We start from the raw sequence: 26,599 nt of genomic DNA, 5'->3' as shown, positions 1-26,599 counted from the left end.
TACACAACACAACCAAAAAACGCAATATGTTGGTCTCCATCGAAAAACACGTACCAACTGTTCTTTCCTTTGATGGAACATGAAAATGCAAGTTATGAAACAATGAATTTTAAGCCATTTGAGATTCTCAGAAGGGTCTACTTTAGTACAGGTCTGAAATATTGCATCATCCCTCAGCCTCATAGGTCCAGGTCCAGTAGACTCCTGTCCAGTCAGTTCTTGCCTTTCCAATTCTTTCAGTAAATATTCTGCACCAAATCCCATCTGTCCACGATTTTCAACCACTTCTTTTATTAACAGTTCACCCACACATGTTAAGTAGCCTACCTGACCCTCTGCCACGACCTCTGCTGCTTCCAGTTTCTGCACTGCTACCGCCTTTGCCACTACCTGCAGAAAGCATGTCATGGGAAGCATTGTCATATGAAGACCACAAGACTCCAATAAATGTAAAAGCAAAGGGAAGAGAAAAACCTCCAGTTCTTTTACTTTGTTTTTCAGCATTATTAATTCTATCTTTACTAAACTCATTAATAACCAGTCAAGTTTTAACTCCAATCTTCTTCCTCCACTTTGTTCAAAATAGAATACCAAGTGTTACCTCCCAGTGTAAAAGCAAAATAAAAGGAATAAAGAAATCTAAAATTAAAGTCCCTGATCTTCCTATTCACGTTAAACTAAAACAATACCCACACATAGTATAAAAAGATATTTGAAACTCTGTGACTCCCTAGGAGCTGAGACTTGGCAGAATACCTTGTAATCTCAAAATAGCTTTAATGAGATCAAAAAGAGAACGCTCATCTTTCTGCGGAGTTGTGGAAGATCCACTTCTTCCAACATGGTGTGTAGCAGAAGCATCTAAATTAGTGTTTACACTCGCAGCGCCATCCAAACCAAGCCTAAGTGCATCGTTTGAGTTCTCTTTACCTGCAGAATATAAAAAGAACGTCACAGAAGATAGCGAAACCTTTCTGAACTCCCATACATTACACAGGAACACTGGAAAACAATACCTAAACCACCGAAAGCGTATCCTCCACAACAAATTACCTGATCTAAGTGTTTTTCTAGTAAAAGCATGGCCAACAAAAGAATTCAAGCTACAAATTCCACAGCCAACCGCAGAGTCTTTCTTCACGTGTTTGAGCCACAAACCAGCAGTTCCCATGACAAGTAACAACACCAAAAACATAAAACTTTATTAAAAGTGACTCTCTGCTTATTTTTTCTTCTAACTTGAAAAACAGTTGATTCTGTAAATGCTCTACATCGAATCTTTCCTACCACTCACATTTCAGCTACATTATCAGAAGGTTTTTCACATGATCAACATATATGATCATAAAATATCTGAAGAAGAAGAAGACAAAGAAGCAGGAGAGGAGGAGGAAGAGGAGGAGGAGGAGGAGGAGGAGGAGGAGGAGGAGGAGGAAGAAGAAGAAGAAGAAGAAGAAGAAGAAGAAGAAGAAGAAGAAGAAGAAGAAGAAGAAGAAGAAGAAGAAGAAGAAAAGACATCAACTACTACTACCACCACCACCACCATCTTCATTGCTAGAGAAATCTGTGGTGTTCACTAATACCAATTTTTAATCAGACGCATGACATATCACAACTATTCCCTTTACTCCTAATGGTCCTTTAAAAAGGTGCCAAGAACTTCCATCCGGATAATATCCAGCTGCCAGCAAAGGTTTGGAACCTCAGAACAATTTATACTTGATGACCACACACTGACAACGTGACTACCTGAGACACTGGCTTTAGTCGGGTTGCTGTCAAATATTCGCTCCAATTCTCCTGAAAATGAATTACCTGAATATGCATTAGGCCTGTCAGCTGTAGGAAGGAAAGGGATTTTATCAGAGCACAGAACAAAAGTTAAATATTCATACTTTGTAGTGACACAAATTTAAAGTCATCACCAGAACATGTAATAATACATAGATTACCAGATTTTCCACAAATTTTCTATGTTTCCACCAAAAATGATTTGGCAGAAAGAACAGCATCCAACCTAGATCCATCCTTCGTTCTTATCACGGAAAAGGGAACTGTGTGGAAAGTCTGAATGAGATCAATTTAGCCATTTTGCCCTATCAGTAACAATTAGAGTTCAAAAGGTTCTAGGTGAGACTATACCTCTTGTCAACACAGATCTGAGCACAGATTCCCAAGGTCCTTTTATAATTGGTTATTGTCACAGCATGAACTTAAAACAAAAACGTCAACTTCAAATTTAGCTCAGCCCTTCCTTCAGCAATGACCAAGTAAGTACACTGAACTCCCTCTCATTTAGAGAATTGTAACGATCTAAACTTTGACTGCATTTACGTCTCCCTGATTCGCCCTGCTGAGGCAGATTGTCTGAACCTCTCTACAGGAATCTTGCCTTCTTTCAATGCTACATTGACCTGTTCCCTTATGTTTCTCTTCATTTAGGAATGAACCAAGACCAGGATTGACACTCTGAGACACTAACATTTCTATGAAATCACCTTAAATATTTTGGTCTGTGGAGAGAAACATCAACATTCTGAGGTCTGTAACCGAATTGTATATAGCGAGCCGTTTCATGTAAGATTACTGATTGATCCTCACTAAACCAAAGTGATTCAAAGTTGAAATCTGGAATTTAATTTCAACATGTTTCTTTTCATTGTCTAACACAACCACAAACACACAATGAGAGCATGTGTTTCCTCCGTAGGAAATCAGAACAAAATATGTTTTAATGTATAGGCAGGATAACCATGGAAAGGAATGCATGGAAACCTGAGTCACTCATACTTCCTTCATCAGAGCTTGCAGATACTGTGGATGGACTGCAAATACCTACATCCTACTCAATTCTACCAAGTGCAACTGCTTGTTGACCCTGGAGTAGGGGCCATCTCCTGCCTCTGTGGAGAGACCATGACTCGGCCTACTCAGCCTACTGCTTACTTAGCCTTGAGTCACCTGGCAAAGGGAAAGTCATAGTATAAGGATGATTTGAATGTGCATCAGTCTTCAGATCAGCACTATGTGGGGACAAGTTTGTTCATGGTGTGATTACTGGGCATGATGGGTTCTTAAAAGCCCTTAGAATAATATGGTCCGATTCATCAAAGTCTAGAAAAAGCCACAATATTTTTGCTGACCCTGTCTAATGGCAAAACTGGGGAAACAAATTCTCTCAGTTTGGTAGAAGCCAAAAATCCAAGGAAAGACAATGAGTTCTGAATCTTTGTCAAATTCACAAGAGGACACAGCACAGTGTAGCGGGTATGACTTAGGATTATCGCTGAAGTCCAAAAGAGTTCAAGTCACTCATCAGGAAGGGTCACAAAAATCTTTTCATTTAGTGCTCTGCACACAATTCCTTTTCCCACTCACAGTTCAGCCAGATTATTGGAAGGGTGTTGGCAGATTATATCTGGCAAAAGTTATCAACAGACTTCTCCTCATAAAATATTTGACAGGAAGCATCCAGGTTTTATCTGGTCAAGGAAATACTCTTCTGTGTTCACTAAGGTCAATGTTAGCAATGGGCTTTGACCCAGACCATTGACCAACCACAACAATGTCCTTCACTTTACAAATCCTCTACCAAGGCACACAGACTCTACAACTTGGATAAAACACAAAACAAAACAGCTGGCAATAAAGCAAGGGTTTGGAGGGTCAACTTTCACTGTCACATACTCATACTTGACTACCTGAGTCACTGGAACCAGTGCTTGACTGTGGAATTCTGTCAGCAAAGGCCTTTAGGACCTTTTTCAGGTTCTCTTCATTAGAGCTGTCTTCTGGAGAAGTTAAAATGATATCATCGGATTTTTGGTCAAGCATGTAATATTCACTCCTTGTTTTCAACAAATTAAACAAGCTGCTGCTAGCCACCTGCCAGAACCTAATCTACTACCTTTCAGAGCATGGTTCATTGTTCTCACAACCAATGACTTGACAAAAAGTACAGCTTTAAACTACATACTACCTTGATTCTTTTGCCTTTATTTAACCTATACCCTGAGCATAGATTCTCAGGAACATGTTACCACAGGCTATAGTCAGAGGGTAAAATTCAACTACATATTTCAAGGGCCAGTTTACCTCTGCCTTTCTGAAAACAATGGCCAGTTAAATAACATGGAAATTTTCACTTTCAGAGAAATGAATGCCATAATTTAGAACTCAGTTGTTCACTGCCTGCTGCCCTACAGGGATCCCTCATTTTTATGACTCTATTTGACCCGTTCCTTTTTCACTCTCTTCAACTAGGCTTGCACATTGGCATATTTCAGGATTGTTGTTTTAAGACAATAAGGCTTCAATAGCAATCAATACACACACTGTGGTCTAAGGAAGGAAGCATCAACATCCTAAGGTCTATACAAGAATTAACAGAGCCATATAAATTTACAAATTCATCATCACCAAACCAATGTAATTCAGAATCTCAATTTGAATGTAATGTCAACTTTTCTGTCATTCTCTAACACCTAATGAACCAGCTGATGAGACCAAGCACTTCTTCAACAGGAATTTAAAACCAAAATGCATGCTGAAAGCAGGATGTGCATGGACTAGGAATTCAGGTCGGGATGTGACATGCTTGTAGGATTGAGACTCTAGACTGGATGCTGATAACTTTAGTCAAGTTATTCCTACCAGATCGAGCAGCTTGTTGATCCTGTAATGTCACAGAGTCTACTCAATGTGAAGACTCCATCTGACAGATGCAGTCTACAGTTTTCTCTTGAGTCAAAGCAAAGGTAAAATCATAACCAAAAAGATGACAGCCTAGGCATCCGCATCATAACTGCACCATGGAAAGAAAAGTGTCTTCATAACTTGATTCCTAGAGATCAAGGGCTATCAACTGCCCAGGGAACGATGTGACCCATTTTTATTATGGCCCATACAATCCAGTCAAATATCCATGCAGCACTTTTTAATCACAAAGCTGTAGGAAATAGTTTCTCTCCCTTTTACAGGAAATATAAATCTGAGATAACTAGATGAAGAGGAGGAATAAAAGGAGGAAGACAAGAAAGAAGAGGAGAAAGAGGCAGAAAGAAAAAGGAAGAAGAGGAGGCAGAGGGCAAAGAGGAGGAGGAAGAGAAGGTAGAGGAAGAATGTTGAACCTATTGGTAATCCTCAGAAAAACCCAGCCTGACAGAGAGGGCAAGCCACAGTGTCCACACTGACAATCATGTGTCTACTTCAGAAGACCTCAGGACTGTCCCTTTCTCCTGATCATAAAGTTCTGTTCTGTAAATGCCAAGGTGAATGCCTTCTTATACTCAAAGTTCTGCCTGAATATCAGGAGGTATTGACAGACTATATTATGAAAACATGATCAAAAATGTATGACCATAAAATGTCTGACAGGAAACACAACCACAATCTTCATTTCCAAAGAAATATTCTTTCACTTGTACTATGATCAATATCAGCACGGCTGGCCCCAGAGTCATGATCTACCAGATGACTTTCCATGTTCTTAACAGCCTTCGAACAAGGCACCTAGATTTTATAACTTGGTAACATTCAGCTGCCAACAAACAGGAGTTCTGACCTCAGCACAATTCAGGTTTGACGACCACACACTGACCCCTGTCATGGGACTACCTGAGCCACTGGTTTCAGTCGGGGACTCGTTCCCTAGATTTTGCGATTCTTCCATTAAGGGATCGGCACTTGACTGTTCCCTAGCTGGTGAAGCTGCAGGAGGAAAAGGGATTTTTATTAGAATACAGGACAAAAGTTGAATATTGTGCCTAATTTAAAGTCACAACCAGACCGTGTGATAATATATAAGGTACTCGCCCTTTTTCACAAATTTTCTGCTCTAACAAAACCGACTTGGTACAAAGAACAACATCTAAACACGATCCAGCCTTCTTTCTTATTCCTTACCCAAACTGAACATTGTCATCTCACCATGGAAAGTCTGAATGAGAAATTTAGCCATTTCACCATATTAGTATCAATTAAAGTTCAAAAGGCCCTAGGTGAGACTACACCTCTTGTCAACACACCAGAACTGAACACAGATTCCCGATGTCCTTTTATCATTTGTTATTGTCACAGCATGAACTTCTAACAGAATTTTCCATTTCAAATTTAGCTCAGCCCTTCCTTCAGTAATGGCCAAGTAAAATACACTGAATTCCATCCCATTCAGAGAAATGCAATCATCTAAACTATTGACTGAATTTTCATCTCATGGCTTCACAACACTGAGCAAATTTTCTGATCCTCTGCAGCTATCTCTCCTGCTTCAATATTGCATTGGCCTGTTTCCTTGTTTCTCTCTTCATCTTATGGATGTACGCTGATGAAGCTCAGGATTGACAATCTAAGACAGTTAAATTACATTAATATCACATCAAATATTTAGGTCTGTGGAGAGAAACAGCAACACTATTAGGAACTTGGCTGAATTATAGAGATCTATTCAACTCATGACTACTGATGAATCCTCACTAAACCAAAGTGATTCAAAATTTAAATCTGAATTTGATTTCAACCTTGCTTTCATTTTCTAACACATCTACAACCACATGATGTGAGCACGTGTTTTCTCCATAGGAACTCTGAAACACAATTAATGTTCTAGGCAGGATATCTAGTAAAAGAAATGCAGGTCAAGATACCTCCGTCATTGGAGGTTGCAGAGCCTGCAGACGACAAGTTAATGTCTACATTCTGCTTTGGTGTACTAGATGCAGTTGCTTGTGGCCCCTGGGCTGTAGGATCATCTCCTGGCTCGGCGGAGGGATCATTTGTTGAGTGCACACTCAGCTTACTGCTTCCACTTGTGGCTCCTGGGAAAGGTAAAATCGTAAGCACAACAGTGATTTGAATGTGCATCAGTGCTCAGATCTGCACTGTGTGGGGACACGTTTGCTCACACTGTGATTACTGGAGATGATGTGGTATCAAGAGTGCTTAGAATCATATGGTTCAATTCATCAAGGACTATACAAAGACACCCTGACCATCACTAATGACAAAACTGGACAAATGAATTCTCTGTTTTAAATAGAAGACAAAAATTCAAAATAAGTCCAATGAGTTTTAAATCTGTTTCAAATACTGAGAAGAACACGGCCTGGCGGAAGGAGTATGCCCTACCACATCCCTGAAAGTCATCGGTCCAACTACAGAATTCAGGGCTCGGTCACAGGATTCCTTTCATTCAACGCTCTGCACGGAATCCCTTCTTCCACTCACAGTTCAGACAGGCTATGTCAGTGTTGTTGGCACATTATACTCGGCAAAGTTGATCCAAAGACCTCTCCTCATAAAATACTTGACAAGAGATATCCAGATTTAATCTTGTCAGAGAAATCTTCTTCCATGGTCAGTAAGATCAATGTCATTCATGGACTTGACCTATACCATTGACCAACCACAACACTGTCCTGAACTTTCCCAGTTCTCTACAACTGGGGTAAAATATGATACAAAACAAAAAAGGACAGCTGCCAATAAAATAGAGATTGGGAAGTTCTGCTTTCAGTGCCACGTGGGGGACTCTTCACTACACGAGACACTGGCAGCAGTGCTTGTCTGTCCAAGTAGCTCTGTGAAGGCCTCTATGAATTTCTTTTTTTCATTCCCTCTTCAAGAGGCTTGACAACTGGAGAGGCTAAGATGATATTTTCAGAATATTGGTCAATCTTTCAATATTCATTCTTAGTTTCCAACAAATAAGCAATCTGCTCCTAACCAACTGTCCAAACATAACCTATATCTTTTAGGTCATGGTTCCTCGTTCTCACAAACACTGACTTGACAAAATGTACAGCTATCACACTACATGCTATGTCCATTTACCATTTGCTTTTGTCAGAGAAAGAACTTCAAACGGAAATTGCAAGTTCCAATTTAGTTCAGCCCATCCTTCAGCAATGACCAAGTCAAATACACTGAATTCCATCTCGCTCAGAGAAATGCAATCATCTAAACTACTGACTGCATTTGCATCTCACTGGTTCTCACTGTTGAGGCAGATTGTCTGACCCTCTGTACGCGTCTCTTCTTCCAAAACTACATTAGCACGTACCCTTGTCTGTCTCTTCATCTTAGGGATGTATCCTGATTAATTCTGGATTGACCATCTAAGACAGTAAAACTTCAATAACATCACCTCAAAGATTTGGGTCTATGGAGAGAAATATCAACACTCTAGCGACTGTAACTGAATTATGGAGATCCATTCAATTCATGGTTACTGATTAGTCCCCACTAAACCAAAGTAATTCAAAGTTCAAATCTGAATTTAATTTCCACCTCGTTTTCATTTTCTAGCATATCCACAATCATACGATGAGATTATGTGTTTCCTCCATAGGAATTTTGAAGCACAATAAATGTTATAGTCAGGATATCCACTTAAAGAAATGCACGTCGAGATACCTCCTTTACTGGAGGTTGCAGAGACTGTAGACGAACTGCTGGTGTCTACGTTCTGATTTTGTCTACCAGTGGGAGCCTGGACTACGGCCTCATTTCCTGACTCTGAGGAGAGCCGATTTGATGGTTGCTCCCTCAACCCACTTCTTCCACTTGAGTTTCCTGGGAAAGGGAAAATCTAAAGTATATCAATGATTCAAATATGCATCAGTTTTCAGATCCTCGCTGTGAATACGCATCAGTCTTCAGATCCTCGCTGTGTGGGGACATGTTTGTTTGTAGTGTGATTACTGGAGACCATGGGTTATCAAGAGCCCTTTGAATTGCCTGGTCCATTTCTTCAAGGTCTATACAAACTAAGACAATCTGTCCATCTGACCCTTTCTAATGGCAATACTGTGAATATGCTGGATAAAGATAAGATGACTTGAGTGTGTTTCAAATCCTCAGGACCACACAACTTACCTGAGTTTGTATGCCCTAGCCTCATTACTGAGTGTCATTACACTAAAGTTCCAAAAGAATTCGGTCTTGCCCTTGGTCCTTTCCCCAAATTTCTATTTTGCATAGTCTCTGCACATAATCCCTTCTTTCACTCCTAGTTCAATCAGACTATTAAAGGTTGTTGACAGACTATATTATGTATAGCTGGTCATACCACCTGATTATGAATTATCTGACATGAAACATGCCCAGACTCTTCATTGTCAGAGAATTCTTTCTCCATATTCACTACGAATGTTGACCCAGATTGATAACTAACCCCATCTCTGTCCTTCATTTTAGTAGTCCTCTATGAAGGCACATAGGCTTTACAAGTGGTGAATAACACAATGGCTAATACAGGAAATATGGAAGTGTGACAAATTCAGCTTTGACTGCTACATACTACCTGAGCCACTGGTATTGGTCCTTGGTTTTTGAAATGATCTTATCAAATAATTTATTAATTAGCAATGTTCTTTGTTCATGCTATATGGCTGTCAGCTATACAAGGGGAAATGACTTTCATCAAAAAATATTTAATTCTGTATTCTGACAAATTAAAAGTCACCCCTGACCATAGGATACTATATCAGCTACCGCCTTTTAGACAATGTGTCTCTTTTCTCACAAATGCTGACTTTACAGAAAGTTCAGTATCTAAACTAAATCTAGCCGTGGTTTTTTTTTTCTTCTCACGCAAAACAGAACAGGGTAATCTCTGTAAGGAAAACTACTGGATCCGTCCCTGTTTCTTTCCTTTCCCTCAAGAGAGAAAAGCAAGGTGGCCTCTCTGAGAAAAATCAAACAGATTAATTTATTCCCCAGATCATGGGCCACAATATCTAAATTTCAAAGATCCTAGGTGAGACAATACCAATGATATACACTTGCCCGGAATACAGAACGTCCAGCATAGGCTATACTCAGAGGACATAATTTAACAATATTTGCAAGTTCAAGTTTCACTCTACGCTTCTCTCGGCAATGGCCATATCACACAACTTGGAATGTTTTGTTTTCAGCAAAACACAAGGCTCTAAACTCCTGAGTGTATCTAAACCTCGCTGTTCTGTATTGCTGAGATAAACTGCTCGATCCGCTGCCAACATCGCTCCTCCTTCTGAGACCAAACTTAAACTTAACTTTCCATCAAAGTCTACACAACACAACCAAAAAACGCAATATGTTTGTCTCCATCGAAAAACATGTACCAACTGTTCTTTCCTTTGATGGAACATGAAAATGCAAGTTATGAATCAATGAATTTCAAGCCATTTGAGATTCTCAGAAGGATCTACTTTAGTACAGGTCTGAAAAACTGTATCATCGCTGAGCCTCATAGGTCCAGTTCCAGTAGACTCCTGTCCAGTCATTTCTTGCCTTTCCAATTCTTTCAGTAAATATTCTGCACCAAATCCCATCTGTCCATGATTTTCAACCACTTCTTTTATTCACAGTTCACTCACACATGTTAAGTAGCCTACCTGACCCTCTGCCACGACCTCTGCTGCTTCCAGTTTCTGCACTGCTACCACCTTTGCCACTACCTGCAGAAAGCATGTCATGGGAAGCATTGTCATATGAAGACCACAAGACTCCAATAAATGTAAAAGCAAAGGGAAGAGAAAAACCTCCAGTTCTTTTACTTCGTTTTTCAGCATTATTAATTCTATCTTTACTAAACTCATTGATAACCAGGTCAAGTTTTAACTCCAATCTTCTTCCTCCACTTTGTTCAAAATAGAATACCAAGTGTTACCTCCCAGTGTAAAAGCAAAATAAAAGGAATAAAGAAATCTAAAATTAAAGTCCCTGATCTTCCTATTCACGTTAAACTAAAACAATACCCACACATAGTGTAAAAAGATATTTGAAACTCTGTGACTCCCTAGGAGCTGAGACTTGGCAGAATACCTTGTAATCTCAAAATAGCTTTAATGAGATCAAAAGGAGAACGCTCATCTTTCTGCGGAGTTGTGGAAGATCCACTTCCTCCAACACGGTGTGTAGCAGAAGCATCTAAATTAGTGTTTACACTCGCAGCGCCATCCAAACCAAGCCTAAGTGCATCGTTTGAGTTCTCTTTACCTGCAGAATATAAAAAGAACGTCACAGAAGATAGCGAAACCTTTCTGAACTCCCATACATTACACAGGAACACTGGAAAACAATACCTAAACCACCGAAAGCGTATCCTCCACAACAAATTACCTGATCTAAGTGTTTTTCTAGTAAAAGCATGGCCAACAAAAGAATTCAAGCTACAAATTCCACAGCCAACCGCAGAGTCTTTCTTCACGTGTTTGAGCCACAAACCAGCAGTTCCCATGACAAGTAACAACACCAAAAACATAAAACCTTATTAAAAGTGACTCTCTGCTTATTTTTTCTTCTAACTTGAAAAACAGTTTATTCTGTAAATGCTCTACATCGAATCTTTCCTACCACTCACATTTCAGCTACATTATCAGAAGGTTTTTCACAAACTGCATTATAAAAACATGATCAACATATATGATCATAAAATATCTGAAGAAGAAGAAGACAAAGAAGCAGGAGAGGAGGAGGAAGAGGAGGAGGAGGAGGAGGAGGAGGAGGAGGAAGAGGAAGAAGAAGAAGAAGAAGAAGAAGAAGAAGAAGAAGAAGAAGAAGAAGAAGAAGAAGAAGAATAGGAAGAAGAAGGAGGAGGAGGAGAAGGAGGAGGAGGAGAAGGAGAAGAAGGAGAAGAAGGAGGAGGAGGAGAAGGAGGAGGAGAAGAAGGAGAAGAAGGAGAAGAAGGAGGAGGAGAAGGAGGAGGAGGAGGAGAAGGAGAAGGAGAAGGAGAAGGAGAAGAAGAAGAAGAAGAAGAAGAGGAAGAAGAAGAAGAAGAAGAAGAAGAAGAAGAAGAAGAAGAAGAAGAAGAAGAAGAAGAAGAAGAAGAAGAAGAAGAAGAAGAAGAAGAAGAAGAAGAAGAAGAGGACAACATCAACTACTACTACTACTACCACCACCACCACCACCACCACCACCACCACCACCACCACCACCACCACCACCACCATCTTCATTGCCAGAGAAATCTGTGGTGTTCACTAATACCAATTTTTAATCAGACGCATGACATATCACAACTATTCCCTTTACTCCTAATGGTCCTTTAAAAAGGTGCCAAGAACTTCCATCCGGATAATATCCAGCTGCCAGCAAAGGTTTGGAACCTCAGAACAATTTATACTTGATGACCACACACTGACAACGTGACTACCTGAGACACTGGCTTTATTGGGTTTGTGTCAAATATTCGCTCCAATTCTCCTGAAAATGAATTACCTGAATGTGCAGTAGGCTTGTCAGCTGTAGGAAGGAAAGGGATTTTATCAGAGCACAGGACTAAAGTTAAATATTCATACTTTGTAGTGACACAAATTTAAAGTCATCACCAGAACATGTAATAATACATAGATTACCAGATTTTCTACAATTTTTCTATGTTTCCACAAAAAATGATTTGGCAGAAAGAACAGCATCCAACCTAGATCCATCCTTCGTTCTTATCACGGAAAAGGGAACTGTGTGGAAAGTCTGAATGAGATGAATTTAGCCATTTTGCCCTATCAGTAACAATTAGAGTTCAAAAGGTTCTAGGTGAGACTATACCTCTTGTCAACACAGATCTGAGCACAGATTCCCAAGGTCCTTTTATCATTGGTGATTGCTACAGCATGAACTTTAAACAAAAACCTCAACTTCAAATTTAGCTCAGCCCTTCCTTCAGCAATGACCAAGTAAGTACACTGAACTCCCTCTCATTTAGAGAATTGTAATGATCTAAACTTTGACTGCATTTACGTCTCCCTGGCTCGCACTGCTGAGGCAGATTGTCTGACCCTCTCTACAGGAATCTTGCCTTCTTTCAATGCTACATTGACCTGTTCCCTTATGTTTCTCTTCATTTAGGAATGAACCAAGACCAGGATTGACACTCTGAGACACTAACATTTCTATGAAATCACCTTAAATATTTTGGTCTGTGGAGAGAAACATCAACATTCTGAGGTCTGTAACCGAATTGTATATAGCGAGCCGTTTCATGTAAGATTACTGATTGATCCTCACTAAACCAAAGTGATTCAAAGTTGAAATCTGGAATTTAATTTCAACATGTTTCTTTTCATTGTCTAACACAACCACAAACACACAATGAGAGCATGTGTTTCCTCCGTAGGAAATCAGAACAAAATATGTTTTAATGTATAGGCAGAATAACCATGGAAAGGAATGCATGGAAACCTGAGTCACTCATACTTCCTTCATCAGAGCTTGCAGATACTGTGGATGGACTGCAAATACCTACATCCTACTCAATTCTACCAAGTGCAACTGCTTGTTGACCCTGGAGTAGGGGCCATCTCCTGCCTCTGTGGAGAGACCATGACTCGGCCTACTCAGCCTACTGCTTAGCCTTGAGTCACCTGGCAAAGGGAAAGTCATAGTATAAGGATGATTTGAATGTGCATCAGTCTTCAGATCAGCACTATGTGGGGACAAGTTTGTTCATGGTGTGATTACTGGGCATGATGGGTTCTTAAAAGCCCTTAGAATAATATGGTCTGGTTCATCAGGGTCTAGACAAAGCCACAATACTTTCGCTGACCCTCTCTAATGGCAAAACTGGGGAAACAAATTCTCTCAGTTTGGTAGAAACCAAAAATCCAAGGAAAGACAATGAGTTCTGAATCTTTGTCAAATTCACAAGAGGACACAGCAAAGTGTAGCGGGTGTGCCTTAGGATTATCGCTGAAGTCCAAAAGAGTTCAAGTCACTCATCAGGAAGGGTCACAAAAATCTTTTCATTTAGTGCTCTGCACACAATTCCTTTTCCCACTCACAGTTCAGCCCGATAATTAGAAGGGTGTTGGCAGATTATATCTGGCAAAAGTTATCAACAGACTTCTCCTCATAAAATATTTGACAGGAAGCATCCAGGTTTTATCTGGTCAAGGAAATACTCTTCTGTGTTCACTAAGGTCAATGTTAGCAATGGGCTTTGACCCAGACCATTGACCAACCACAACAATGTCCTTCACTTTACAAATCCTCTACCAAGGCATGCAGACTCTACAACTTGGATAAAACACAAAGCCAAACACCTGGCAATAAAGCAAGTGTTTGGAGGGTCAATTTTCACTGTCACATACTCATACTTGACTACCTGAGTCACTGGAACCAGTGCTTGACTGTGGAATTCTGTCAGCTAAGGCCTTTAGGACCTTTTTCATTAGGTTCTCTTCATTAGAGCTGTCTTCTGGGGAAGTTAAAATGATATCATCGGATTTTTGGTCAAGCATGTAATATTCACTCCTTGTTTTCAACAAATTAAACAAGCTGCTGCTAGCCACCTGCCAGAACCTAATCTACTACCTTTCAGAGCATGGTTCATTGTTCTCACAACCAATGACTTGACAAAAAGTACAGCTTTAAACTACATACTACCTTGATTCTTTTGCCTTTATTTAACCTATGCCCTGAGCATAGATTCTCAGGAACATGTTACCACAGGCTATTGTCAGAGGGTAAAATTCAACTACATATTTCAAGGGCCAGTTTACCTCTGCCTTTCTGAAAACAATGGCCAGTTAAATAACATGGAAAATTTTCACTTTCAGAGAAATGAATGCCATAATTTAGAACTCAGTTGTTCACTGCCTGCTGCCCTACAGGGATCCCTCATTTTTATGACTCTATTTGACCCGTTCCTTTGTCACTCTCTTCAACTTAGGCTTGCACATTGGCATATTTCAGGATTGTTGTTTTAAGACAATAAGGCTTCAATAGCAATCAATACACACACTGTGGTCTAAGGAAGGGAGCATCAACATGCTAAGGTCTATACAAGAATTAACAGAGCCATTTAAATGTACAAATTCATCATCACCAAACCAATGTAATTCAAAATCTCAATCTGAATGTAATGTCAACTTTTCTGTCATTCTCTAACACCTAATGAACCAGCTGATGAGACCAAGCACTTCTTCAACAGGAATTTAAAACCAAAATGCATGCTGAAAGCAGGATGTGCATGGACTAGGAATTCAGGTCGGGATGTGACATGCTTGTAGGATTGAGACTCTAGACTGGATGCTGATAACTTTAGTCAAGTTATTCCTACCAGATCGAGCAGCTTGTTGATCCTGTAATGTCACAGAGTCTACTCAATGTGAAGACTCCATCTGACAGATGCAGTCTACAGTTTTCTCTTGAGTCAAAGCAAAGGTAAAATCATAACCAAAAAGATGACAGCCTAGGCATCCGCATCATAACTGCACCATGGAAAGAAAAGTGTCTTCATAACTTGATTCCTAGAGATCAAGGGCTATCAACTGCCCAGGGAACGATGTGACCCATTTTTATTATGGTCCATACAATCCAGCCAAATATCCATGCAGCCCTTTTTAACCAAAAAGCTGTAGAAAATAGTTTCTCTCCCTTTTACAGGAAATATAAATCTGAGATAACTAGATGAAGAGGAGGAATAAAATGAGGAAGACAAGAAGGAAGAGGAGAAAGAGGCAGAAAGAAAAAGGAAGAGGAGGAGGCAGAGGACAAAGAGGTGGAGGAAGAGAAGGAAGAGGAGAAGAAAGAGGAAGAATGTTGAACCTATTGATAATTCTCAGAAAAACCCAGCCTGACAGAGAGGGCAAGCCACAGTGTCCACACTGACAATCATGTGTCTACTTCAGAAGACCTCAGGACTGTCCCTTTCTCCTGATCATAAAGTTCTGTTCTGTAAATTCCAAGGTGAATGCCTTCTTATACTCAAAGTTCTGCCTGAATATCAGGAGGTATTGACAGACTATATTATGAAAACGTGATCAAAAATGTATGATCATAAAATGTCTGACAGGAAACACAACCACAATCTTCATTTCCAAAGAAATATTCTTTCACTTTTACTATGATCACTATCAGCACGGCTGGCCCCAGAGTCATGATCTACCAGATGACTTTCCATGTTCTTAACAGCCTTCGAACAAGGCACCTAGATTTTATAACTTGGTAACTTTCAGCTGCCAACAAACAGGAGTTTTGAACCTCAGCACAATTCAGGTTTGACCACCACACACTGACCCCTGTCATGGGACTACCTGAGCCACTGGCTTCAGTCGGGGACTCATTCCCTAGGTTTTGCGATTCTTCCAATAAGGAATCCGCACTTGACTGTTCCCTAGGTGTGGGAGCTGCAGGAGGGAAAGGGATTTTATTAGAATACAGGACAAAAGTTGAATATTGTGCCAAATTTAAAGTCACCACCACACCGTGTGATAATACATAGCTACTAGCCCTTTTTCACAAATTTTCTGCTCTAACAATAACTGACTTGGTACAAAGAACAACATCTAAGCACGATCCAGCCTTCTTTTTTTCCTCACCCAAACTGAACATTGTCATCTCACCATGGAAAGTCTGAATGAGAAATTTAGCCATTTCACCATATTAGTATCAATTAAAGTTCAAAAGGCCCTAGGTGAGACTACACCTCTTGTCAACACACCAGAACTGAACACAGATTCCCGATGTCCTTTTATCATTTGTTATTGTCACAGCATGAACTTCTAACAGAATTTTCCATTTCAAATTTAGCTCAGCCCTTCCTTCAGTAATGGCCAAGTAAAATACACTGAATTCCATCCCGTTCAGAGAAATGCAATCATCTAAACTATTGACTGAATTTTCATCTCATGGCTTCACAACACTGAGCAAATTTTCTGATCCTCTGCAGCTATCTCTCCTGCTTCAATACTGCATTGGCCTGTTTCCTTGTTTCTCTCTTCATCTTATGGATGTACGCTGATGAAGCTCAGGATTGACAATCTAAGACAATTAAATTACATTAATATCACATCAAATATTTAGGTCTGTGGAGAGAAACAGCAACACTATTAGGAACTTGGCTGAATTATAGAGATCTATTCAACTCATGACTACTGATGAATCCTCACTAAACCAAAGTGATTCAAAATTTAAATCTGAATTTGATTTCAACCTTGCTTTCATTTTCTAACACATCTACAACCACATGATGTGAGCACGTGTTTTCTCCATAGGAACTCTGAAACACAATTAATGTTCTAGGCAGGATATCTAGTAAAAGAAATGCAAGTCAAGATACCTCCGTCATTGGAGGTTGCAGAGCCTGCAGACGACAAGTTAATGTCTACATTCTGCTTTGGTGTACTAGATGCAGTTGCTTGTGGCCCCTGGGCTGTAGGATCATCTCCTGGCTCGGCGGAGGGATCATTTGTTGAGTGCACACTCAGCTTACTGCTTCCACTTGTGGCTCCTGGGAAAGGTAAAATCGTAAGCACAACAGTGATTTGAATGTGCATCAGTGCTCAGATCTGCACTGTGTGGGGACACGTTTGCTCACACTGTGATTACTGGAGATGATGTGGTATCAAGAGTGCTTAGAATCATATGGTTCAATTCATCAAGGACTATACAAAGACACCCTGACCATCACTAATGACAAAACTGGACAAATGAATTCTCTGTTTTAAATAGAAGACAAAAATTCAAAATAAGTCCAATGAGTTTTAAATCTGTTTCAAATACTGAGAAGAACACGGCCTGGCGGAAGGAGTATACCCTACCACATCCCTGAAAGTCATCGGTCCAACTACAGAATTCAGGGCTCGGTCACAGGATTCCTTTCATTCAACGCTCTGCACGGAATCCCTTCTTCCACTCACAGTTCAGACAGGCTATGTCAGTGTTGTTGGCAGATTATACTCGTCAAAGTTGATCCAAAGACCTCTCCTCATAAAATACTTGACAAGAGATATCCAGATTTAATCTTGTCAGAGAAATCTTCTTCCATGGTCAGTAAGATCAATGTCATTCATGGACTTGACCTATACCATTGACCAACCACAACACTGTCCTGAACTTTCCCAGTTCTCTACAACTGGGGTAAAATATGATACAAAACAAAAAAGGACAGCTGACAATAAAATAGAGATTGGGAAGTTCTGCTTTCAGTGCCACGTGGGGGACTCTTCACTACACGAGACACTGGCAGCAGTGCTTGTCTGTCCAAGTAGCTCTGTGAAGGCCTCTATGAATTTCTTTTTTTCATTCCCTCTTCAAGAGGCTTGACAACTGGAGAGGCTAAGATGATATTTTCAGAATATTGGTCAATCTTTCAATATTCATTCTTAGTTTCCAACAAATAAGCAATCTGCTCCTAACCAACTGTCCAAACATAACCTATATCTTTTAGGTCATGGTTCCTCGTTCTCACAAACACTGACTTGACAAAATGTACAGCTATCACACTACATGCTATGTCCATTTACCATTTGCTTTTGTCAGAGAAAGAACTTCAAACGGAAATTGCAAGTTCCAATTTAGTTCAGCCCTTCCTTCAGCAATGACCAAGTCAAATACACTGAATTCCATCTCGCTCAGAGAAATGCAATCATCTAAACTACTGACTGCATTTGCATCTCACTGGTTCTCACTGTTGAGGCAGATTGTCTGACCCTCTGTACACATCTCTTCTTCCAAAACTACATTAGCACGTACCCTTGTCTGTCTCTTCATCTTAGGGATGTATCCTGATTAATTCTGGATTGACCATCTAAGACAGTAAAACTTCAATAACATCACCTCAAAGATTTGGGTCTATGGAGAGAAACATCAACACTCTAGCGACTGTAACTGAATTATGGAGATCCATTCAATTCATGGTTACTGATTAGTCCCCACTAAACCAAAGTAATTCAAAGTTCAAATCTGAATTTAATTTCCACCTCGTTTTCATTTTCTAGCATATCCACAATCATACGATGAGAGTATGTGTTTCCTCCATAGGAATTTTGAAGCACAATAAATGTTATAGTCAGGATATCCACTTAAAGAAATGCACGTCGAGATACCTCCTTTACTGGAGGTTGCAGAAACTGTAGACGAACTGCTGTTATCTACGTTCTGATTTTGTCTACCAGTGGGAGCCTGGACTACGGCCTCATTTCCTGACTCTGAGGAGAGCCGATTTGATGGTTGCTCCCTCAACCCACTTCTTCCACTTGAGTTTCCTGGGAAAGGGAAAATCTAAAGTATATCAATGATTCAAATATGCATCAGTTTTCAGATCCTTGCTGTGAATACGCATCAGTCTTCAGATCCTCGCTGTGTGGGGACATGTTTGTTTGTAGTGTGATTACTGGAGACCATGGGTTATCAAGAGCCCTTTGAATTGCCTGGTCCATTTCTTTAAGGTCTATACAAACTAAGACAATCTGTCCATCTGACGCTTTCTAATGGCAATACTGTGAATATCCTGGATAAAGATAAGATGACTTGAGTGTGTTTCAAATCCTCAGGACCACACAACTTACCTGAGTTTGTATGCCCTAGCCTCATTACTGAGTGTCATTACACTAAAGTTCCAAAAGAATTCGGTCTTGCCCTTGGTCCTTTCCCCAAATTTCTATTTTGCATAGTCTCTGCACATAATCCCTTCTTTCACTCCTAGTTCAATCAGACTATTAAAGGTTGTTGACAGACTATATTATGTATAGCTGGTCATACCACCTGATTATGAATTATCTGACATGAAACATGCCCAGACTCTTCATTGTCAGAGAATTCTTTCTCCATATTCACTACGAATGTTGACCCAGATTGATAACTAACCCCATCTCTGTCCTTCATTTTAGTAGTCCTCTATGAAGGCACATAGGCTTTACAAGTGGTGAATAACACAATGGCTAATACAGGAAATATGGAAGTGTGACAAATTCAGCTTTGACTGCTACATACTACCTGAGCCACTGGTATTGGTCCTTGGTTTTTGAAATGATCTTATCAAATAATTTATTAATTAGCAATGTTCTTTGTTCATGCTATATGGCTGTCAGCTATACAAGGGGAAATGACTTTCATCAAAAAATATTTAATTCTGTATTCTGACAAATTAAAAGTCACCCCTGACCATAGGATACTATATCAGCTACCGCCTTTTAGACAATGTGTCTCTTTTCTCACAAATGCTGACTTTACAGAAAGTTCAGTATCTAAACTAAATCTAGCCGTGGTTTTTTTTTTCTTCTCACGCAAAACAGAACAGGGTAATCTCTGTAAGGAAAACTACTGGATCCGTCCCTGTTTCTTTCCTTTCCCTCAAGAGAGAAAAGCAAGGTGGCCTCTCTGAGAAAAATCAAACAGATTAATTTATTCCCCAGATCATGGGCCACAATATCTAAATTTCAAAGATCCTAGGTGAGACAATACCAATGATATACACTTGCCCGGAATACAGAACGTCCAGCATAGGCTATACTCAGAGGACATAATTTAACTATATTTGCAAGTTCAAGTTTCACTCTATGCTTCTCTCGGCAATGGCCATATCACACAACTTGGAATGTTTTGTTTTCAGCAAAACACAAGGCTCTAAACTCCTGAGTGTATCTAAACCTCGCTGTTCTGTATTGCTGAGATAAACTGCTCGATCCGCTGCCAACATCGCTCCTCCTTCTGAGACCAAACTTAAACTTAACTTTCCATCAAAGTCTACACAACACAACCAAAAAACGCAATATGTTTGTCTCCATCGAAAAACATGTACCAACTGTTCTTTCCTTTGATGGAACATGAAAATGCAAGTTATGAATCAATGAATTTCAAGCCATTTGAGATTCTCAGAAGGATCTACTTTAGTACAGGTCTGAAAAACTGTATCATCGCTGAGCCTCATAGGTCCAGTTCCAGTAGACTCCTGTCCAGTCGGTTCTTGCCTTTCCAATTCTTTCAGTAAATATTCTGCACCAAATCCCATCTGTCCATGATTTTCAACCACTTCTTTTATTCACAGTTCACTCACACATGTTAAGTAGCCTACCTGACCCTCTGCCACGACCTCTGCTGCTTCCAGTTTCTGCACTGCTACCACCTTTGCCACTACCTGCAGAAAGCATGTCATGGGAAGCATTGTCATATGAAGACCACAAGACTCCAATAAATGTAAAAGCAAAGGGAAGAGAAAAACCTCCAGTTCTTTTACTTCGTTTTTCAGCATTATTAATTCTATCTTTACTAAACTCATTAATAACCAGGTCAAGTTTTAACTCCAATCTTCTTCCTCCACTTTGTTCAAAATAGAATACCAAGTGTTACCTCCCAGTGTAAAAGCAAAATAAAAGGAATAAAGAAATCTAAAATTAAAGTCCCTGATCTTCCTATTCACGTTAAACTAAAACAATACCCACACATAGTGTAAAAAGATATTTGAAACTCTGTGACTCCCTAGGAGCTGAGACTTGGCAGAATACCTTGTAATCTCAAAATAGCTTTAATGAGATCAAAAGGAGAACGCTCATCTTTCTGCGGAGTTGTGGAAGATCCACTTCCTCCAACACGGTGTGTAGCAGAAGCATCTAAATTAGTGTTTACACTCGCAGCGCCATCCAAACCAAGCCTAAGTGCATCGTTTGAGTTCTCTTTACCTGCAGAATATAAAAAGAACGTCACAGAAGATAGCGAAACCTTTCTGAACTCCCATACATTACACAGGAACACTGGAAAACAATACCTAAACCACCGAAAGCGTATCCTCCACAACAAATTACCTGATCTAAGTGTTTTTCTAGTAAAAGCATGGCCAACAAAAGAATTCAAGCTACAAATTCCACAGCCAACCGCAGAGTCTTTCTTCACGTGTTTGAGCTGCAAACCTGCCGTTCCCATGACAAGTAACAACACCAAAATCATAAAACCTTATTAAAAGTGGCTCTCTGCTTATTAGTGCTTGAAAAAAAAGACCTTTTTTAAGCCCTGTTTTATTTCACAAGTTAATTAATTTAAATTATCTAAGCATAAGTATTCATTGGAAAGCAACAGTGACCAGATCCAATGACTACAATTACCTCCAGCAGACACGCTGTCGTCTTTGTTCCCACCAGAATTCTTGGCACTCAGAGTCTTTTTACCAGATAGCAAAACTCCCAATCCAAAGCGTGAGTAGGTACCGAGGCCAGCTCTACCTCTGACACTTGTAGCTGTTTGAAACAACAACAATATTGTCATGACAGAATGGGCACATCTTGACATTTCCCCTTCCATAAAGATGAAAAGAAAAATATAGGAAATTGAAATGTTTTGAGGGTCAATAAACAATGACTGAATGAATAAATGAGGACATGCATGCCCTTTGTCTTGTCTCAATAATGTCCATCAGCTTTCTTGATCTGGTGACAGACATGCCTCAGCTTTATCAAGCTTTCTGATGTTTTACTGGTTCCTGCCAACATCTACATCTTCTAAGGCCAATGACTCCATGTCAGAAAATACTCAGAGTCACAGAATTTTATTAACCCTTGTTTCCTTCACTACCTTTGCTTTCCAAAGTTAAGAATCTATGTAGCTACTCATCTGCAAATCTACCTTCTTCTAGCTGTTCCTTTTGTTCCTAAAGAAGACTACACTGAAAATAATAAAAACCCAATCATTAGCATTGAAACTGTCACAGAGAAAGAAAGCTGGAAAATTTTCTATTCTGCATGACAAATCAATAAAAACAAACACCGCTTAAATGATTTTCCCAAAGTCCACAATAGACCAAAGATGGCATTTCTTTCTTCCAGACACAAGACCCTTCAGAACAGAGTCATTATACTGCTGCTCTCTTCTGGACAATAGCATGGTCTTTAATTCTAAGCACACAAATTTGAAATCTTTTTCGTTAATTTATCCAATGTTAAATCCATATCTATCAAAGACCAGGTACCAACCACAAACCTTTATTTTGCTAATAAATGTAATGTTCTAAGCCCAAATTGATCATGGTTTTCCAACATGAATTCTAGGCTTATGATCTGATACTAACCAAAGTTCTGGAAATTGTGACTACTTCTGAAAAACATGGGACTCAAAGCACACAGATTTCGACAGGCATATATTAAGACAAACAGCAAAGCGGTCCCATTAAACAGAAAACTCCCCTCACATGTTCTGATATAATTTGTATTGATTGACACCTGAAAGTGCAAACAAGCATATTGAGTCAAATGCCAGAAAGAAGTGGCTTACAGATGGGGTTCCAGTACCATATAAGTGTCTTTCAAGAAGACTAAGACACCATTGTTTTCTGTGTGATGTCAATTACTGGCAATTATGAACTATCAGAAATGTAGTTTGCAGTTAAGAATCTGTTCCTGGGTTCCTTCCAGGCTTCTGGAGATGCCATAAATACCATACTTGAATTCTTGTCTCTTTGACTTGCCTACTAGCTAGAACCTCACAGCCTCATCTGAGATGCGTATTCCTGCCAGACGAACGAGCTTAAATAGCCTGGGTCAGTGGTGTTGCCATCTGAGTATCTGTAAGCAGTTAAAGGAGGAGGACTGGGAAGTGGACCAGCAGACATTGCCCTTCCACAACACAGACATTGTGTTAAATTGCAGCAGCCAGAAGAGAGAGCCACCACTCCAGGACTGATAAGACCTCCAGAGAGCTTCTCTAGAAAAGAGAGATGTGCACTCAAGTTAAAATCTCAGTATGAACTGAGCACCCACTCTCCCTTAGTCACAATTTATGGCTTTGGGAAAACAGGGAAATCCCAGAACAACCTATCTTGAGGAGTTCAGATCAAGGGTGGGGATAGAAAGGAGGAGGAGGGCAGCATCAACACAAACCTAAAAGGGTGTTCTCTGTGTAGGTTTCTTTGTGTAGGTAATCTTGCAAATTAAAGACCAATTTTTCAGAGATCCTCACCTTTTGGTGTACTGAAAAACAATCCCTCCTTTTTAAAAAAGTAAGAACAGAAATAGTATAATGTGTTTAAAGACAATAAATTACTTTTACTTCAACTCTTATTTAAAGTTTACTATGAACAACACCTCTTTATATGTGATAACTAATATTCCAATACTAATTCATTGTTTTGGATCTTTCTTAATTAATAAAATTCCCTCACGTGATTAGGGGAAGCATTGGCCCGTTATACCTAAAGCCACACTATTCCAGGTCAACCCAGTCTTTAAAACACAGAGGCCAGCAAAACTCACCAGTTAATATTGGTGAATACATTACTTCTTTTTCCCATAACAGCCTTGACCTAAAAGTTCCCAATCTAAATTTTACCTGACTTTATTTTCCCTAATATTTTCTTAGTAATGTATTAGTTATAAATGAGAATAAAAATGATCGAATTTATTTTATTTTAGTGAGAATGAAGAATGGACTAAAAAATATAAGAAATATATATACACATGTTATCAGATCTGTATTTTATTATATACTATGTGGCTACATATATAAAGATATATGGTTTTATATACATGTGTGTGTGTAAGTGTGTGTGTGTGAGTGTGTGTATGTGTGAGTGTGTGCGTGAGTGGGTGTGTGTGTGTTTGAGTGTGCGTGTGTGTGAGTGTGTATGTATGTGTATGTATGTGTATGTGTGTGTGCGTGAGTGCGTGTGTGTGTGAGTGCATGTGTGCGTGTGTGAGTGTGTGTGTGAGTGTGTGTGAGTGTGTATGTGTGAGTGTGTGCGTGTGTGCGTGAGTGCGTGTGTGTGTAAGTGTGTGCGTGTGTGTGTAGTTTTAGCTATAACTAACACTTCCTATTTATCCAGGACCTTTAATTTTTTTCTTCTTTCCATAAAGTCATGACTGGTGAAACCATATTAATCTTATTTTGACTAACTATCAAACTATTGCTTGTTATTTTTTATTTTGTTCAATTTTTAAATTTATCATAATGCTTTCTATAAGTCTGGCTTTTTAAAATATCCAAGAAATTGGTTAGTTTACTAAATGTTTTACCTGTGAAATTTTGTTTGAATGATGGACTGATCCTTTTAGAAGTGAGGTGATTTGTGAATACAGCAATTGTCAGTGTAGCATTCTAGACTTAATAGAAACGTAAACTCAAAACATAGTTATCAACACATACACTGTGCTGAGAATGAGTAACGAACCTTAAGGCTAGCGCACATGCGCGCGCACACACACACACACACACACACACACACACACACACTCACACACACACACACACACACACCTCTGAGATCACCTGGGAATGCATAAGTAACATCTGCTGTAATAAAAACACAGCATCCCTGTATGCCACTGTTCTCTGTAGCACAAGGAGGAAGCAGAGAACACTGAACGTTAAATACACATGCATTCACTAAGTTAAAGGGGCTCAAATTCTTTACCTTTGCAAACGGTGCAGAGCACCACGGCCAGGTACAGAAGTATCAGCTTCATGGTGACGATCTGGGACCTAAGCGTAGAGACTGCGTGCCGGAGAACCAGGTCCATCGTGGAAACTCTAGCCCGAGTATTTATAGGCCATCTCAACATTGGCTCTGGTCAGCAGTTGGAGTGACAAACCCGGTGGTGACAGCACAGGTAAACATTGCAGCAAGGCAAAGGCAATCTCATATGCATCAGGTTAGTATCCAATTTCTCTGACATCTTCAGCCTTGGTCCAAGTCCAGTTTTCGCCAAACCCAGAATATGCCTTCTTGCCACCCTGTGCAAATAGCAATGCCAGGAACTAAAAGCCCGAGGATTAAACCTCGAATATGCTGAGGACATGCCTTGATCAGTAGCCTGTCCATCATCACAGATGTCTTCATGCTTCAAGGAATTCAAATATTATGATATATTAAAATTGTCCTTCTTTTGACAATTAAATGTATTTTAAACATTGGCTAACCTTGAAACAAAGAACCCTTTGCCTTGACTAACTAATATGAAATAGTTATTTCTTCAGAGACAGACAATCATCATCTAGGTACAGGCATACTGCAATACAGGGAGGTATCGCTGCTACAGTCCTAACTTTATTACTGAGACATTCCCAATACTTGAATTACACATCTTTCCCATGCACTTCACGATCACACACACACACACACATAAGCAGAAATATCTAGAAACGTTGACATGAGAAAAAAAAAGTGTTTTAGGAGAGAAATAAGATGAAATGGAAAACCATTTTAAGGGCTGAACATCTGTACCAAGTTCAAGTTTGAGTGCAGGGTGAAGGCTGTTTCATGCTGAATGGCATAGGGCAAGGAAAACCAAGATGTCTTTCATGCTCCCCAATGGATGTGAACCCGGGAGAGCCAGATACACAGCTCCAGCGCTTCTCATTGATACCCAGTTGCTACCAAGAAACCTGCAGAAGCTAAAGAAGAGAGAAGAGTTTTATTATTCCTAGAAAATTAGCAAATTTGTGTGAGATGATAAAAACATAGACCAACTTCCTCTTTCTTTACATTTATGATACCATCTCCCAATTACGTACCCCTTCCTCAACCTACCAAAGATTAAAATACTTAAAATCTTCTCTATCTCTTTAGGGTAACACATGCACTGAGAGCCAGGTGAGTTCCCCCTCTGGGTCACAAACATGGCGATTGAGTGCACATGATACATTAGTGGTAGAGCGAGGCCTACTTCATACTAGTGAAGGAGAGCTCTGATTTCAGAACTGGAGAAATGGCTTAGTGGGCAAAGTGCTCAATGTGTATACCTGTGAACAGGACTTTGCACACCCAAAATCCAAGTAAATGCCACGTGACCATGGCACCAGCTTCTCATTAGCACGTTTAGAAGGTAGAGAAGGAGGATGCCTAGAGCAAGTTGGGTAGTCCCATGATCCACTAAGAGACCCTATTCAGATGAATAAGGTGGAGAACATTCGG

At 39.8% G+C, this 26,599-nt stretch overlaps 2 protein-coding genes and 1 long non-coding RNA gene across 5 annotated transcripts in view; 1 reads left to right on the top strand and 2 right to left on the bottom strand.

Moving 5' to 3' along the window:
- LOC108351530 (uncharacterized) overlaps positions 1–2,772 on the top strand; it is a 70,512-nt gene extending 67,740 nt beyond the window's left edge. For all 3 annotated transcript variants that reach the window (XR_005487323.2, XR_001839010.3, XR_005487322.2), the window contains one exon: positions 2,443–2,772. This is a non-coding gene — a long non-coding RNA (uncharacterized LOC108351530). The remainder of the gene's footprint in view (positions 1–2,442) is intronic.
- Muc19 (mucin 19, oligomeric) overlaps positions 1–25,191 on the bottom strand; it is a 121,159-nt gene extending 95,968 nt beyond the window's left edge. The window contains exon 1 of the mRNA NM_001309489.2: positions 25,100–25,191. Coding sequence (NP_001296418.2) covers positions 25,100–25,151 — 52 coding nt within the window. The 5' untranslated portion in view covers positions 25,152–25,191. The remainder of the gene's footprint in view (positions 1–25,099) is intronic.
- Smgc (submandibular gland protein C) overlaps positions 1–25,191 on the bottom strand; it is a 30,307-nt gene extending 5,116 nt beyond the window's left edge. Inside the window, exons 1-14 of the mRNA NM_001004449.2 lie at positions 25,100–25,191; positions 21,804–21,935; positions 21,210–21,383; positions 17,045–17,215; positions 16,020–16,112; positions 12,205–12,228; positions 10,810–10,983; positions 10,380–10,442; positions 6,645–6,815; positions 5,617–5,709; positions 3,702–3,791; positions 1,750–1,839; positions 757–930; positions 328–390 (exon numbers count right to left, since the gene is read on the bottom strand). Coding sequence (NP_001004449.2) covers positions 328–390; positions 757–930; positions 1,750–1,839; positions 3,702–3,791; positions 5,617–5,709; positions 6,645–6,815; positions 10,380–10,442; positions 10,810–10,983; positions 12,205–12,228; positions 16,020–16,112; positions 17,045–17,215; positions 21,210–21,383; positions 21,804–21,935; positions 25,100–25,151 — 1,564 coding nt within the window. The 5' untranslated portion in view covers positions 25,152–25,191. The remainder of the gene's footprint in view (positions 1–327; positions 391–756; positions 931–1,749; positions 1,840–3,701; positions 3,792–5,616; positions 5,710–6,644; positions 6,816–10,379; positions 10,443–10,809; positions 10,984–12,204; positions 12,229–16,019; positions 16,113–17,044; positions 17,216–21,209; positions 21,384–21,803; positions 21,936–25,099) is intronic.
- Positions 25,192–26,599: the final 1,408 nt, after the last annotated feature.

This window comes from Rattus norvegicus, chromosome 7 (genome assembly GCF_036323735.1).
Source record: "Rattus norvegicus strain BN/NHsdMcwi chromosome 7, GRCr8, whole genome shotgun sequence".
Taxonomy (NCBI): Eukaryota; Metazoa; Chordata; class Mammalia; order Rodentia; family Muridae; genus Rattus; species Rattus norvegicus.
The sequence above is the reverse complement of the archived record's forward strand: the minus strand, read 5'-3'. Positions and strand labels throughout refer to the sequence as shown.